A 16,816-nucleotide genomic window follows, 5' to 3' on the forward strand; every position below is an offset into this window, starting at 1 on the left:
GGGTATAGATTGCCTAGGCAACACCTACAACAAGCACTGGTAAATTAATTTGGTTTTGCCTATGTAGTTAATAACTTGTTTTTTATTGTAAATTGTAGGTTGGTGAGTTCGAACACTTGAAGTTTTTTAGTGTGCAATAGGGAAGATGTGAGTTGCTCCAGCGCGCACTGAGTCACACGTGAGGCTTTTTATGTAGACCACAGGCAGACATGAGGTGATCCAGGATGTACCAGACTTGCGTGCTATAACCTGACTTTGAACACCTTGCCTGTTAGTGCAGACACAGTGCACCTGTGAAGCACTGATCACAGCAGGTGATGTGGCACTATTGGCAGAGTTGTCGACTTTGGAACTGGAGGAACGAGGTTTGAGTCTTCGATAGGCAAAACAGCCAGTGGTCTGGGCAATTCACTTAATCTCCCATGCCCTAAGAAACAAGCATTGGCATAGCCAATAGGTCTCGCTTTTGGGACCTTATAAATATTTAGTTATGCAACACAATATCCTTGGTGCAACAACATTAACTGTTGCATGGCTAAACACTTATTCGATCCTAAGGTGAGACCTATTTGCTATGCCAATGCTTGTTTGCCATGGAAACCTTTTACTCCCTTCTGTGAAAATCTCATTATGGTTTACCACCAACATCCCACACACTGTTGCCATTCCCACCAGGCTTGTCTGTCATTTTTAGGTCTCGCCTACGCAGCACGCATGCGCTGCTTAGGAGAGAGACCTAATGCCATCGGCACAGCTTTTCCTGCAAAGACGTGCATGCGTTCTTTTGCTTGCAATGGCAACACGTGCACGTCTAGAGATTTCCTGGTGGGAGCACGCAGCGCCATATGGTGCTGCCATATGGTCGCAGGCTCCGCAAGGGAATCTCCGAGGCCCCCTCCCCTGCTGCTGCGCGAGGGTCGAGCTTGTTTTCTTTATTGAGCAGTACTGATTGAGACAGCAGTCCATACCTTCAATAAACGCCTCCTCACCAGGACATTGGAAACTGAACTTCATCTCTTTGCTAAGTGTGGAGAAAAATTAGCTCCACTCCCATTGCATGTCTTTCGCAATTGATATTTTTTTTAATTTAATAGCGTTTTTGCAATAGTTTCTGTAATCAAGGGCCTTAGAAGGCCCCCGGGTTCTTCTGGGACACGTTTGGATTTTGAAAATGCAGTCGGCGGAGCTTGAGCTGTGTAATTTGGGAAATCATTGCAGCGTTACCAGAGAATCCCCACCTAGTTTCCAAGAAAATACACAAGCTCCCACGCATGCAGTGCATTGGGTTTTGTGAGTGAACCAAACCCCAAATAAACCATTTTTTCCCCCTATCCTATTACATGCTGGCATAAATTGTAATTGCTCAAGGCTACAATACACCGCTATAGAATGTCGCTAAAGAACGTAAAGGGTGTGGTTTGGTCTCCATGCGTCTTTTTACCCTTTTTTTGTTGTTTAAGTGAACATGTAGCACTTATATAAGCTCACTAGGGAACACCACTGTTATGTGTGGACCTGGAAATGAAATGATTAGTCTGTAGAGGAGCGCAAGAAAGCACAGTCGACATTATGAAGGCTAATGCAGAAAATTACCTACAGTTGATGCTTATCCAATATTGGGCAAATCAAAATGTAAATGAGGACTAAGTAAAGATGAAATCTATTTGAGGGCACCTTCTATACTGGATAATTAATATTATGTGGAGTATGTTGTAATCTTCAAGTGCTAACTGGCATTGATTATCATACTGCTACTAAGAATACAGTGTTCTTACTTAGCCAGTTACAAATCTTGTACAATGTGTGTATACATTTGATGGCGCTATTGTACATAGAGGGTGGAGTTATTGCTGCTTCGTGTTCCAGGGTGAGGTATCTGGTGATGTTAAAACTATTTTATCAATAATATAGAATTTTTACATTCAGTGTTGAATTTAATTATGAGGAGAAAATAAACACATGCGAGCACAGAAAAGATCACGCAGAAGTGTGCATATTGCTTAAATAAATCACCTAGGAAAGAGACTGATATAATATACACACACACTATATTAAATAATCGATAGATAGTTATTTCTGTTTGTTGCTAAGAGTCCATTTAAGGATATTGTATTCATTTAAATTGTTGATGTAGGGCGGCTTAGCTGCAGATGCAGTGCAGTTACACTCACTGCATACCTCTATTGAGAACTTAAGATGGTAGCTGATAATGCACCACGAGAGTAGTTGGTGGAGCTGCCTGTCGACCATCAGTGGTACGGAGCCTGGACAGGACTAGTGGTGCCCAATGCAAAGAATGCTTTAGGGAAAGCTGCAGAGATGAATAAAAGTCATCAGACTCCTTGCAGCCTATTGACATGATGTGTTTCTTTTCTTAGTTTATTTCAGCAAAAACTGCTACCTTACATTAATTTGATTGCAAATAGCAAGACTTAAATGGGATGTAGTTAGTTAAACATACAACACTATTTGACTTTTAAGCACCACTGTAGAGTCCCGGGTACTTACATATCTGTCCATATCAGCCAACCTGTGTTCTTAACCAGTCCTCTTATGTTTGTTTTTTGAGTTTATTATTCAAAGAGACTTTGTCTCACAAGTTTATATTGCCATTTTTTGCTTATTGTCTCCTGACAATTAGCTATCAACAAATTCACTTTCAGTTGTGCTACTAGAAGAAAACCTTCGGATTCCCATCTCAAAGCAAGCATTTTAAGATTGCTCGACATCTGCTACAGTAATATCAATTGGGTGATCTTTGGTCAAATGTCCTGTGGTAGACTTCCTACCTCTGAAATTCGTTGGGTTACCAATGGAAGGCTTTCTATAACTATCCCGTTAGTCTACAGGGGACCTCGGGTGGATCCCAGACTCTGAGTATAAACGATTGAGCCATTCCTTGAGTGTACCAGAAATACTAAGTACTTCATCTAAGTCACCCAAATGAGGTAAATTCACACTAGTGTTGCCTCGAGTCTCGCAGCAGCATTCTGTGTAACAGCAGCAAAGGCTGGAAGGCATAGCTAACACCTGTATTCCACTAGGGTAGAAAAGCATCGGTTACCCAATCAACATGATTGTCCGATAAGCTGGAAAACAATGACGTGTCACCTTAAGGTCTTTCTGCAAAAGGTTGCTCAGCCATCCATTAGTCTTTGGGGGATCTTGTAATCTGTTCTCCTGTTTCAGCCATCCTGTAAATGGGTGTCTTCCTGGTCTACTAACTTGTTTTATTAGTCCTGGCATGTTATTTGTCTCACTGTAAACATAACTAGCTACCCTGAAGCAAAGTTTCAATTCCAGAGACACAAAGGTGAGGATAAAGCATTACATTTCTGAGTTTTATTTGCCCAACAGACCAAACCAGATGACAACATAACACAAGGCTTACAGCTCTCAGGAGTCCTTTTAAGAAATAAGCAATATTCCCACAATCCTTAGGTTATACAAAACAGTTTCCAAACAGAATGGAATAGCACCTCTTTCTTTGAGCGTCCTCCTCTTTCTCATACTCCTCCATGCGTCGTATTAATAGTCCTGCTTCTGTTTCTTTCCAAGGGCAATCAAATAGATTTAAGGAACTATCCTCTCAGAATGTTCCTCCCTTTATATCAGGAACCTTTGCAGCTATTTGCACATGATTAAAGCCAACAGAATTACACATACTTATATTGTATGTAGCCCGGTGTTAAAAACTGTTGATAGGATTTCCAGGTGGGATAATTCTTCTGTCTGTGTCCTTAATAGAATGTAAAATGTCCTAGCTATTGTGAATGAAAGTTTCAGTTCTGTGTCGGGACCAGATTATCAGATTATCAGATTATGTAAATTTATCCAGTTGGCTCCCCAATGTGCATGAAGTATCAGTGAACGCTTTGTGATCCAACTGACCTATCTTGTGATTGTTGGAGGTGAAACCAGTTTGTAAGGCTTCTCAGCGGACATCAATTGTTGGTTTGGACTCCCTGGCTGAGGTCTTTCATCTTGTTTTCATAGGCCATAATACATCACGCCACACACAATTTCAAATCATCTGGAAATTTCTAGATACTGAAATGACGTTGCTAGGTTTGGTTCTTCTAAATACTGGAAACGTAACCCTTTCTGGGTTAAGGATCCTAGAACATCTATCCAATGATCTAACATCTCACACTGTATTTCATGAGATGAGACCTAGTAACATGTAAGTTTACCTGAAACTTCTCACCCAAACAAAAATTGATCAGCCTGCCAAGACCAATGGGGCAGAGTACTATACCTCTAAGAACTCTACAAACCATTGGTGATCTCCCACATGTATACCATGAACTGGTATGTGTCCTGCAGATACTGTTGACCTACAGGCATTAATTGTGTGATAAGTCACCCCTGAACCTGCTAAATCAGACAAAAACAAAATTCAGTATGTGTACTACATCTGCCACCATGTAATACAAATCCCTGCTCCAGATCCCCGCCCGACACGAATGGGGCCATGCAAAGCCATATCATGTAACAGTAATGTCTGAGGATGTTTTCCTGATTAAACCAAAAGCCTTTTCCTAGAGTTCTAGGATATCCGAGCACATATAGTAATCCTCCAGGCCATCTCTCTGGGTCTTCCTTCCAGTAACAGTTGACTTGAGTGGCCTTGAACATCTTTCAGGTTGTCTGGATGTTGATGAACAATTGGAGGATTTGAAGAAAGGATCAGAAGTACTGGAAACCATATGTGTAACCTCCATAGTGGAGTCACCAACACAAGCTCCACTTAGTGTCTTCTGATTTGTCCGGTAATTCTGGTCACCATGGCTAATTGCAGAAACACATAAGCCAGGCTCTGGCCCTGAAGGAATATACCTCACCTTTCCTAGGGGATCCAGCCTATAACCATAGAACATAGAAAGTTGGTAATCCAGCTGGGATGCGTATGGGCCTATCTGGTTTGAACCCCATTTCTTCAAACCTTTCCTTCTCCACTTTCCAGGTGCTGAAATCCTTGAGGTCCAATCTACAATAGTTCTGTCTCCCCAGAAGTTATTGGGCTGTGATGGATATTTTCGTATTCAAGCAGAAATGCCCAAAGCCCTGGCTAGATCTGCCAGAATTTTTAATTTCATTCCTGTTAGTTTGCTTATGCATATAATGGCTGATGCATTGTTCATCAACAGTAGGGTGGAACAGTAGAAATTGTTCTTAGGCGGGCATGTCACCACAAATGACCCTGCTAACAATTCCAGGCAATTGATCTGAAATAATTTTTTCTTGTTCCTTCCATAATCCTTCCATGGAGATATCTGCACATCGTTCTCCCTGGCCTGAGCAACTTGCATCCAACTTTATAACCAAGTCCGGCAGTGAGCAGAAAATGGCCTTCCATTTCCAGGCCTCCATGGGAAACAACTACCATTGAATTTTGTCCTGGCTGCCAAAGACCCCTCATTCCTCCTTCTTGCCCCTGTTCCCAGTCGGGAGTGCCTCTTACATCTGTCAGTGATTTCTACAGATATGAGGCCTTCAGTCTCTGTAGTGCCCTGTATTGTAGAGGGCTTTGAAAGATGTCCGGCATTGAGGATGCTTAGTCATACCAGCTTTGCAAACACTCTCTAGGAGACCAGCATTTTCTTGCGCACGTTTTCCTTAATCCATTTCTTAAGAATATCACCTTCATGGCATGTTTCAGCTGTTGCTGAGGTGAATCTGTGTTGAAAACCAGAAAAATGATCCTTTGTGGTGGTGTCAGTTTCTATTTTTGTTTACCGATGATGAAACCTATTTCCTGCAACAGCTCTTTTGCCTCATATCTCCTTTTGCCAGACTTGTTGGGTTGTAAATCATCAATAGGAGTCGTCCAGGTGTAAGATAAGGCTAACATGTCTGGCTCTTAAACGTTCCATGACCAGCTTCAAAACATTAGTAAACCACCACAGTGCAGAGAAGAGGCTGAAAGGTAGGGTACACCTGTTGCTTATACAAGAACTGGAGAAACCTCCTGTGTAGCCATTGATTGAATTCTCTTATATTAATTTGCTGGGTGAAGACCTTGATCCTTTGCAACCCAAAAGATATTGCTGTGGAAACATCTCCCGTATAAAGTTGTTAACACTATTGCATTTTGACCCAATCACTGGTGTTTGAGGAGCATATCTGCCATTTAAAAGGTACGGTAAACTGGTTCACCTTCCCTCAGGGAGGGTGCTCCATGTCTTGGCTGCGAGGTGGGAGAAGGATCTCCCACTGGTGGTTGTTCTTCGGATGCGCGGGACGGTGGCAAGTGAGAGGTTGGCAGAGCATAGCTGGCGGTTGGGGAAGTAGAAGGAGAGCCATCTGTTGAGGTAGGCTGGGCCGGTCTTGTGGAGTGCCTTGTGTGTGTCGATAAGAAGCTTGAAGGATATCCTCTTGTTGACGGGGAGCCAGTGCAGGTTTCTCAGGTGGGGGTGATGTGGTTGTGGCGTGGTACGTCGAGGATGAGTCGTGCCGAGGCGTTTTGGATGCGTTGTAGTCGTTTGATGAGCTTGGTCGGGGCTCCAGGGTAGAAGGTGTTTCCGTAGCCGAGTCTGCTGCTGACGAGGGCCTGGGTGACCAATGACTGCTGAAGCTGTGAAAAATTGATATATTCTTTCACACTCGGAAACAAAACAGCATAGAATATGTCAGTTAGTCGAAATCAAACTATAGGCAAGTCCCTGACAGACAGCACAGAATGTTAGGAAACAGTTTAAACAATGAAAAAGTCATGAATGCTCTCATCAGTGCAATTAAAAATGAAAACAAGCACTGACAAAGTCAATTATTCTTGCCGGTGGAACCTATACACAGGCTTTGCCTATTCTTTTTGGCAAACGTGACCATGATCGATAAAAAAAAAAAACATTTCAGTGGGTAATGTTTAATGTTGCAAAATGAAATCCTTTAGAGGGTTCTGTTTAGTATTGCAAACAGTGGTTCTGCATATATCGATTACAGAATACAAAAAGGTGCAACATTGCTCCTATTTCACTGTTTTCTCATAAATGCTACTTCCATTTTCTGTCAGCAAGCGTCTGTGAATGCTGTACTTTCATGCATCATTTCTTAAAACGGGTTTATAAACCCAGGCTCAGGTTAACTGGGAGCCTTGGCTCCCACAAAATCAGTGAAAACGTATTATGCAAGCAGAGGTGCGGCCACAGAGAGGCCATCCACAGCTAACGCACTTTGGGGCAGATTTACAACAAAGTAACGCAGCATGGTGCAGCAAGTCATTTTGCTGTGCCTTGCTGCATTAGTTTGGAAAGCACAGAGATGCAATCTGTGCTTTCCCCTGCAATGGCGCACAAACTGCAGCCATGCGCCGGAGCAGGCACCCTTGCACCATGGTGAAAGGATACCCGAGTCGTGGGGAGATTGTTTTTGTGCAGGAACGGACACCTTCCTGCACAAAAACAATCACAAGAGGCTTTTTCCTCTTTCAATGTGTGCTGTAGAATGCAGCACGCATTGAAAGAGAAAAAAACAAGGAGAAATGAAAACATTTCTCCTCGTTGCGCCTCGCTACGCCACCTCTAGGGTGGCGTAGCGTTCACACGCATCTCCAGCTTTATGATTTCTCGTAAATCTGGAGATGTGCTTGTTCCAGGGTGTTGCGTGGGAACACCCACAGCAACACCCATGGAACGCTCATTCCACGCACTGCGCTGCATGTGAAGGGCCCATATTTACAAGGAGAGAAAAAGTCACGCAGGGAGGCTTTTCCTCTCCTTGTAAATATGGAGAAAACCCCTGCGCCACCACTACGTCACGAAAAGTGACAATCAGCAAGATTACCGCCGCCTGCGGTGCGAGCAGTGGGGAGCTGCGCTGCCTAAATGGCAGCAGCCAAAACTTAATATTCTCATGAACAACTTCCGCCCACTCGCTTCTGGGTGGCAGGACCGAACCCCCCTATTAAGGAGTATCTGACAGCCATGCCCTGACCTCTCCTGTGGTGTCAGCTGAACCCAATATGTTACATTAAATGTCAGGGAAGGATATGGAGGAAGCACAGGAGTTGATACAGAGCTGTTCGGGTTTAAGTGAGTCCGCTTTGGGGAAATCTACTTCCCAGCAACTGTCCCGTTCACATGGTGTAGCATCCTGCTACAATAAACACAGACAGGCGTGTTTCTCTAAACTGGAGCTTTATTCATTGCCTCTTACTCCTGCCCTGTCCCTGCTCTAACTGACCAGTTCCTTTCCCTGGCTCCTCCTGTTCCTGCTCCTCCTACGACTCCACCCCCCAACCACTAGACTACCTCACACAGCTCTACATCTCCCCCTTTCTTAACAAAGTGAGATTAATGTCCTCAGTGTTCGCAGTTCTTCAATCCACCACAAGGGTTGGCGGACGGTCTGTTCTTCAAGCCTCAGTAGCGTCGAGTCAGTGGTGGGTTTGGCTTTGGTCACTCTTTCCGGTGTCTTGATCAGGGCGTTCTTGACCACAATGCGGGTGAGCTGTTCACTCTCACGGTCTGCAGTCCTCATGTTTCCTTCTAGTGGTGTAACAGTTGGTTCGGGTGCTCGGTCCCTTTCATGAGTGGACAATGTTCTGGTCCTTTTATGGGCACCTGCGCCTATCCTTGCCCCCTCTTGTCTTGTCCGGCCGAGGGCGACACTGTCGTTCACCTCTGGGTCATGCACATCAGACAGTACGGTATTATCTGACGAGACTGTCTTGGTTCGGTTCGGTAACTCATACACAACCTCGGTTTGTCTGACGAACTTGTTGTCTATCTGTGCATGGGCATGTTTTTCACTCATCCGATGATCTCTCTCTACTAACATGTCCGGCTTTCTCTGCGGACTGGCTGGCAGGTCCCTTCCCGTCCGGTGACTAAGGTCCACTGTCTCTGTTTTCCTTTTATAGGTCCTTTGAGTCAGCCTTTCGGACCCCTTCAGGGGTGACGGTGTCTGGTCCATGTCCGGATATGTTTGTGATTGACATGACAGATTGCCTTGTGGCGTGGCTGAGTAATCAGAGACCTTAGTGTGTGTTACGTTACTCTTGATAGGAAGGGTGCCCTTTGGTTCTATGGCGCGTTCTGGTGGTTGACGCCATGGCTGTTGTCGGGACCATGACTTGGTCGACTCACGGGATCGGACAGCTGTGCTCTCTGGGTCAGAGAAGTCTCTTGCTGACCTCCAGGATCGGACGGACGCGCTCTCTGAGTCAGAGGAGTTCCTGGACATGGACGTGCTTTCTGGGTCAGAGAAGTCTTTTGTCGACCTCCAGGATCGGATAGATGTGCACTCAGTGTCAGAGAGATTCTTCTCCCCTTTCCTTCTCCAACGTTTCTCTGAAACTGTCTTTGGTAATGGATTTTTGAAGTCCGTAATCCATGGCGAATTGTTCTTCCCCTTTGAGTTGTCGTTAAGATGTTTCTCCGTGTTCCTTTGTTGGAACGTCTTCAATGCCGTCCCATTTGGGAGGTTGTTTGATGATCCTGTGCTTGTTCCTTGTGCTTGATCCCAAGCTTTTGCCTCATTGTCTTCTTGTTTGGTTCGTTGCAATGGAGGATCAGTCCGTCTTGTGCGACCTGTTTCTCCTTCTCTCTTGTTGGATGCTCCAACACTTCTGATTTGAGTTGTATGTGTTCTTCGGCCAGATGTTTCCTTGGACTCGTCTTCACTGCTTGTCGACTGATGTTCCTGCGCCGACTTCCGGTGTTGACCAGTGCGACCCCTTCTTCTCTGGTTATTCTCTCTCTCCCACTTGCTGTGCCGGATGCCCTCTTGTCCAGGGGTGCAATCTGCACTTGATGCTCTTTCCCCATCAGAGCATTGTGTGTCATACCTTGAGTGACTCCTTGAGGAACTCCTGGGAGGTGAATGACTTCTTGGAACGGTCTTTTGGATGGTCGCCTCTGGGTCATCTGACTCCGGGTAATCCTTGGTTGACTTCGAGTGGTCGGATGTTGAGGAGTCTGACCCTGAATAATCTGTGTCACTTTCTTTGTCACTGTATCTTTCCCGTTGTCTTTTTGCTGGTCTGCCTTCCCTCTCTCTCCTTTCAGTTCTGTTTGTTTTCTGAGTTCTATCTTCCTCGGTATCTTGATGATTTGCGCTTAGGTGCACGTCCTTCAATCCTTCTCTTGCTTTGATTTGCATTCCAATTTCGGCCTTCTTGATGATCTCCTTTAACGACCAATGACCTTGCAGGATCTTACGCTTTGTGTCAGGGTTTGTGCACCCTTCAACGATCCGAAGTCGAACCGCATCCTCATTTGTGAAAGTGTTGAAGTGGCAACCTCGTACCATACTTTGCAAACGAGTGATGAAGTTTGGCAGCGGTTCGCCTGGTTCCTGCCGTGCTGTATTGAAAGCCATGCGATTATGGTCCGCATCTGTCTGTGCGTTGAGATGAGCACAGAGCTCCCTTTGGAGTCTTTTATAGATTTCGGTGTCCTCCTTGGAAAATGTCCTGATTGGGCATCGGCCCTCCGGACCCACCAAATGGAGGAGTAGTAGTAGACACTTCCTCTCTCTTTGTTCACCATTGGCTTTTAAGAAATCTTCTAGTGCTTCGAGCCACCGGTGTCGTTTGAGATCCGAGATCCAATCATCAGTCTGCATCGCCGGGGGCGGTACTTCACTGTATGGAGTGACCCGCCGTGCTGTGTCTCCACCCGCCGTGAGAGAGGGAGATTCTGGTCAGGGTCTTTGGTTTGGTCGTTTGCTTGGAGATTGATGGTCTTTGTAGCCAACGAAGTATGCGTCGGCGAATGAACTTGGATGGTACTGCTCTCTCCGGGGTCCTCTGTAGAACTGCCCTAGTCTGGGTCTGCTGCAGTACAGTCCAGCCGCTCTTGTCTCTTCGGCGCTCTTCAGTTTGCGCTCAGTGTCGTCGTTATCTGTCTCTTGCATTTGCTAATGCTTATTCCATTGTGCCGTTGTCGTTGCTTGGTTCTTGTGTTCGCTTGTGCCTCTTGTTGTACAGACACATGTTGCTTCAGTGCCTTCACCACTGCGCATTCGTTTGCGTTGCTCAATGTCCACGTTGCCACCCGTGCTGACATTCGTTTTTGTCAACGCATGTGTGGTAAGTAACTCTTGTGGTTGCCCGTGCTTGTTAGTTGGTTTATTCTCGTGTGTGCACGTGCTTGTTCTGTTTCAGTTGCCAATCCGTGTTCATTGTTGTTCACGCGCCGTTATCCACGTTTGTGTGTTTGCCTTGCCACTGCCTCTTTCTTGGCATTTACCAGTGTATGTTTATTGTCATGTACCAAGGCTTGTCGACTGCATGTGTTTGTTTCCTTTCGTCACTGCTTGTTGTTTCTATTCGCCACGACTCGTCTGTGGGCTCTTGACAGTATTTGTTTGTTCCTTGCCAATGCTTGTTAATTTACTTTCGCTAATGCTTGTTTGCATGCAACTGCCAATGCTTGTCTGTGTGTCTCTTGCCTTCGCCAATGCTTGTTTGCATGCATCTGCCAGTGCTTGTCTGTATGTCTCTTGCCTTTGCCAATGCTTGTTTGCCTTTACACTTGCCAAAGGTTGTTTGCTGTCTTTAGTGCATTTCCCAGTGCTTCATTGATGTTTCAGGCTCTTTGCCTGACTTCAAAATGGCCGCTGATGATCCCTCGCAGGGGATTGGCCAATGCTGCCTTACTTCAAGATGGCCGCCGGGAATCTCGTTTTCAACGAGATTTTGGTCGTCTCTGCTCGTTCCTTCGACCGGAGCCACACATTCACTCGGGGCTGCAGTTTTCCACTCACCACTCGTCGTTTTCAGCCGCGATCCATCGCCAGAGTCACTGCTGCAGGTGAGATTTCTTTCCTTCGTCTCTTGCCGCCGGAGTGGGCTCCCGGTTGGCTTTTGGTTGTCTCTTGTCCACTCCTCACACGCGGGGTGATCTTCACTGCTACTGCCGCCGGGTGGGCTCCGGTGGGCACGCTCGAGCCTCCAGGCAAGGGGCGAGCTCCGCTCTGTTCGCCGCCGAGGTGGGCACTCGGTGGGCGCTTTCACTTGCGCTTCTGCCGCCGAGGTGGGCACTCGGTAGGCGCTTTTAGCTCCACGCTCCAGCCCCACACGCAGGGCGAACTTCAGGCTAGTTGCCGCCGGGGTAAGCTCCCGGTGGACACTTCTGTTCTTGTGCTCCAGCCCCACACACGGGCGAGCTCCGACCCTCCTACACGCGACGGCGCTCCCACGCTCATTCACGGCATTTACCGCTCCACGCGGTCATGGAGGTTCAGGGCCGGCTTATCACTCACGCTGACGGGGAACAGGGTCACAGGGTCGGGCAGCGTCACAGGATCAGCACATGTCACACAGGGTGCTCGATCCCACCCTCGTCGCCAGCTGTAGCATCCTGCTACAATAAACACAGACACGCGTGTTTCTCTAAACTGGAGCTTTATTCATTGCCTCTTACTCCTGCCCTGTCCCTGAACTAACTGACCAGTTCCTTTCCCCGGCTCCTCCTGTTCCTGCTCCTCCTACGACTCCGCCCCCCAACCACTAGACTACCTCACACAGCTCTACATCTGGGTCACTAGGATCCTCCGGCTACTGACATCAACAGAACCTCTCTGGAGCCTCATAACTACGATAGAAGGTACAAGTCTCCCTAGTCTAAGGATAACTCACAATAGCTCATGGCAGCCTGTCCCATAACTTGAAATCCTACGACCAATCCAAACACGCCATAGCTTCTCTCCCTAGAATAGATTATAATGTGCACCTGATTGGTTGTGTGCACCGGGCGTCCTAGTTCTGCACGGTTAGTCGTTTAGGGAGAATACCTATAGGGAAAAGACTTGGGGGCAGACTTACAATAACTGGCACATTCCCAGGGATGCGCCAGTTATTGTGGGCTGCAGCTCAACGGCACAGATGCGTGACGCATCTGTACCGTAAAGGCGGCGCATTGCTGGAGTTGCGTCGCAAGCACGACGCAGCTCCAACATGCCTCGGGGGTGCCCTATCTGTCCAATGCTGCGTCAAGCCTTACGCCTGCTTCAAGCAGGCGCAGGGTTTTGACGCAGCATTGGCCTAAAAGTGACTAAGTGAAATCTTGTACATTTCACTCAGCCACTTTTAGGAGGCGTTCCTGCGTAGGAACGCCCCCCACCCCCTATGCCGGAACGCCTCCTTATGGCGCAGAGCTTTACAACGTGACGGATCTCCCAGATGCGTCACAATATAAATACCCCGCACCATGTCGCATCTTTTGCACTGCCGCTGTGTCACAAAAGTGACGCAACAGTGGTGTAAAAGAGGCGCAAGGGGCTTGTAAATCTGCCCCTATGATTGAAGCGTCATAACACGCAATGAATGTTGGTGTCAAATTGAAAAGAAATTCTGAACAATTCAGCATTTTGGTTAGACGATTGCAGGACTAAATGCAGAGTAGTGTTCATCACAGCAATTATAAATACCTTGCAGTTTCTTTTCTTGATTTGGTATGGGGCATAAACAAAGTCATGTAGGAACATTACACAACAAACTTTCTTAAAGTTAGAAACACAGTATGTTTCTACCACCTGCACCCGTCCTGATGACTGTGAGGAACTGCAAGCAGCGACCTCCGAGCAAGTGGTGGCGGGGCGAGCTCACGTGTTCTGAGGGGGCCAGGCAAGCATCGTTCTTGGGAGTGGGTCTGCATAGAGAGATGTAGTGATGTGCTCGAATGGTACACACAAAACAATCCCTGTGCCGACCAACATTCCACCCACATAGACGTTTCAGGCTGTAACAGGCTGTGATGCCCAGACAGGAAGAAGAGCCATTGGGCTGTGTGAGAAGGAAGCGTGGGATGGCCAACAAAAGCAATCACTTAGTGAAACGAGGATAAAAATGGCATTTGCGAAAAGACCCCCTGTGTATATACATACCAATTAATGCAAACACCATTACAAATCAGGCAGGACCATAAAAGATGGGGTTTTACGGTTCAGAGGGGAAGGACACTATTGGAGGCATACAGTGAAGGTAACAGCAGTAAAGGAAAAGATGAGATAGGATTGGATAGGAAGGGAAGAAGTGGATGTAGGAACGTTTCAGTGGCAGTTTGACATGGTGTTGCTTGATGATGCTGCTCAACATCTTCATTATGTGTAGGTCACCCGGTTTTATGGTATTTAATTGTTTGACATTTCCGTCTGTACTTATTCATATTTATTTTTTTTGTCAACTTTATCTGTATTTATCCATATTTATTATGGCTTTTGTGAGAAAAATAGAAACTGGTATATTTCTACATATATTTAACTAATAAATATGCAGTCATGCTTGAAAGCCTGCCATGTTTCAGTGATATGAACACCCGCAGAAGATAAATCAATGCACTTATATAAAAATATGCACATTTCAGTATCAGCTTTGAAGATATCTACTGCTATTTAAGCCTGCCTCTTTACGTTTCTTTTTTAACTCACTTACCTATCTATCCACACAGTTATTGTCCTAGCAGTCATGGCAAAGAGTAATTTGAATCACTCAAAAACACCCAAATTCCATTGTTATCCACATTTAAAAATAAATACAGACAAGAAAATAAATGGTTTTCTGTCTGTATTTATCTGGTAAAATCAGTATAAACGGAAAACAGGGAGCCATAATGATATGATAGAGACATATCCATGCCATGGTACCTATGCAAAGAGCAATTAGATGTGTCGGGCATGTGGAGTAACTCATTCTGTCTTCTGTTTCTAGATCAACGATAAACTCACCAATCTGCCTGTTACACTGAACGATGGGCAGATAAAAGTGGTACGAAGTGGGGCTGTGGCCCTTATGCAGACAGATTTCGGGCTCCAGGTGTCCTATGAGTGGAAATGGCATTTAAAAATAACTATTCCAAGCAGCTACTATGGAGCCACTTGTGGCCTCTGTGGAAACTTCAACCAGAACGTCAGGGATGAAAGGCAGACTCCTGATGGCACCACAGTCACATCCATCATAGACTGGGCCAAGAGCTGGCAGGTCCCAGACCGAGACCCCTTCTGTTTCCATGTCTGTAAAGGGAAATGCCCGACCTGCAGTGACGCCAAGAAGGCGCTGTATGGAAGTGAGAAATTCTGCGGTATCATCAGCAAGACCACGAACGGTGCCTTCCGCGAGTGCCACAGCAAGTTCAACCCAGACAACTTCTTTGATGGCTGCCTCTATGACGTCTGCATCAATGGAGGTGCCAAGCAGTTCTTGTGTCAAGCCCTCAATGCCTATGCAACCACCTGCAGGAAGGAAGGGGTTAAAATCTACGACTGGCGAACCCCAGCTGGATGTCGTAAGTAACAAAATCCTTTGTTATATATTAAACTTTTGGGATGAATTTTTAAAAAGAGGTCCTATAGGTTTGTAACCGTGGCCAAAGTGGTTGTCCATGATATATTAAGAAAGCAACAAGGTAAAAAAACATTGTGGGTAAATTCACAAATCAGTCTAAAAGTAATCTCAGTTCACTTTTTTAAAGGTCCAAGGTAATCTACTGCACAATTGCATGGATAAATGTTAATAAGATACATCATAATCAACTAGCTTGTGAATTCGATCAAGGCACTTCAATGCAAAACATTCCACATTCAAATTCCCACAAAAACATATACAATTTTGTCTCACTAAAAACAAAACAGTAAGAGTCTATTTATTATTGTATTAAAATGCTGATATTATCAAAAAGCTCATGTTTTGACATAAGAGAAAATGTACTCTCAAGCCCTTAGTTTGGAAAAAACTATTTGTGATGTGCGGGCATTTGTTTCAGTGGTTATATAGCGACAGTTTACATCACATTTTTTATATATTGAACTTCTCTTTTGCTATTTTCAGTGGTAGTTTTTTTCTCCGTTACAAACCTTTACTCTTGGCTGCATAATAGATTTTTCTTTCCTGTGAGGCTTTCTTTCTCATCTTTAATTTTACTTTGGAATGACCCAACTATTGAATATTTCAATTGTTAAATCTTTTTTAACAGTGCTTCCAATACTGAATTTCAGATCTGTTTTTTCCGAGATGGACTTTTTTTATATAGTTCAGTTTTTGTGTAGACTAGGGTTTTGGGATCCTTGGGCCTTATTTATGAAGGCCTTGCGCCGCCGGTGCGTCACTTTTAAAATGGGAAAAAGTGACGCACCGGTAGCGCAAGGCCTTCATAAATAAGGCCCCTTGATCCTAGAACCGCCATCAAGCAAAAGAACTGTGCCAGCCTGCTATATCATCACCCAGAGAAAATTAATATAGGATTTGTGATGTCCTAAGTGTAATTATTACAGAATCACATTAGGAATTGCCATTCCTAATGTATGTATAAAATAAAGATTTCCAAATAACAATTCCTAATGCATTTGCAAATAGACCTACCTCATAAATAAGAACGAGGTAGGTAGCAATTTGCGACCCACTAGGAATCGTGGCCATCACATGGATGGTGGCCTGCTGAGGTTTGCTTTTAATAAAATAAAAGGGTATTTTTTAAATGCAGCTCATTTTCCATAAAGAAAAACAGAATGTTTAAAAAAAGAAAATGAAAGCTTTTCATTTTTTTAGAGTAGGTGTTTGGGACCATTTCCAACTCTTAAATAATATTTCTTTCAACATTCACAAAGGGGACTGGTTCCTTTGGGTAGTCCTTCCCATTTGTAAATTGTTACCAACTCCTTTGAAGCATTGGTAAAAAATGAATGTTTTGTTTGGAAGGGACGGCTTTAACAATCCCCTTCAAAATCGCACACACAAATTGCTATTTGGTAGCATGTTAACGATAACAATTTGGGATTAGTACATATATAAAAGCATTTTAGCATTCAGAAAATTACCCAATTCTATGCACTGGACTGTTTTCGACAAACAAAAAATATTTCTACCTATGGCCCC

General features: G+C 45.0%; 1 protein-coding gene across 1 annotated transcript in view; it reads left to right on the forward strand.

Moving 5' to 3' along the window:
* LOC147701272 (IgGFc-binding protein-like) overlaps positions 1–16,816 on the forward strand; it is a 901,303-nt gene that overhangs the window by 105,415 nt on the left and 779,072 nt on the right. The window contains exon 12 of the mRNA XM_086929332.1: positions 14,657–15,230. Coding sequence (XP_086785458.1) covers positions 14,657–15,230 — 574 coding nt within the window. The remainder of the gene's footprint in view (positions 1–14,656; positions 15,231–16,816) is intronic.

The sequence above is a fragment of the Lissotriton vulgaris genome, chromosome 7, assembly GCF_964263255.1.
Source record: "Lissotriton vulgaris chromosome 7, aLisVul1.2, whole genome shotgun sequence".
Taxonomy (NCBI): Eukaryota; Metazoa; Chordata; class Amphibia; order Caudata; family Salamandridae; genus Lissotriton; species Lissotriton vulgaris.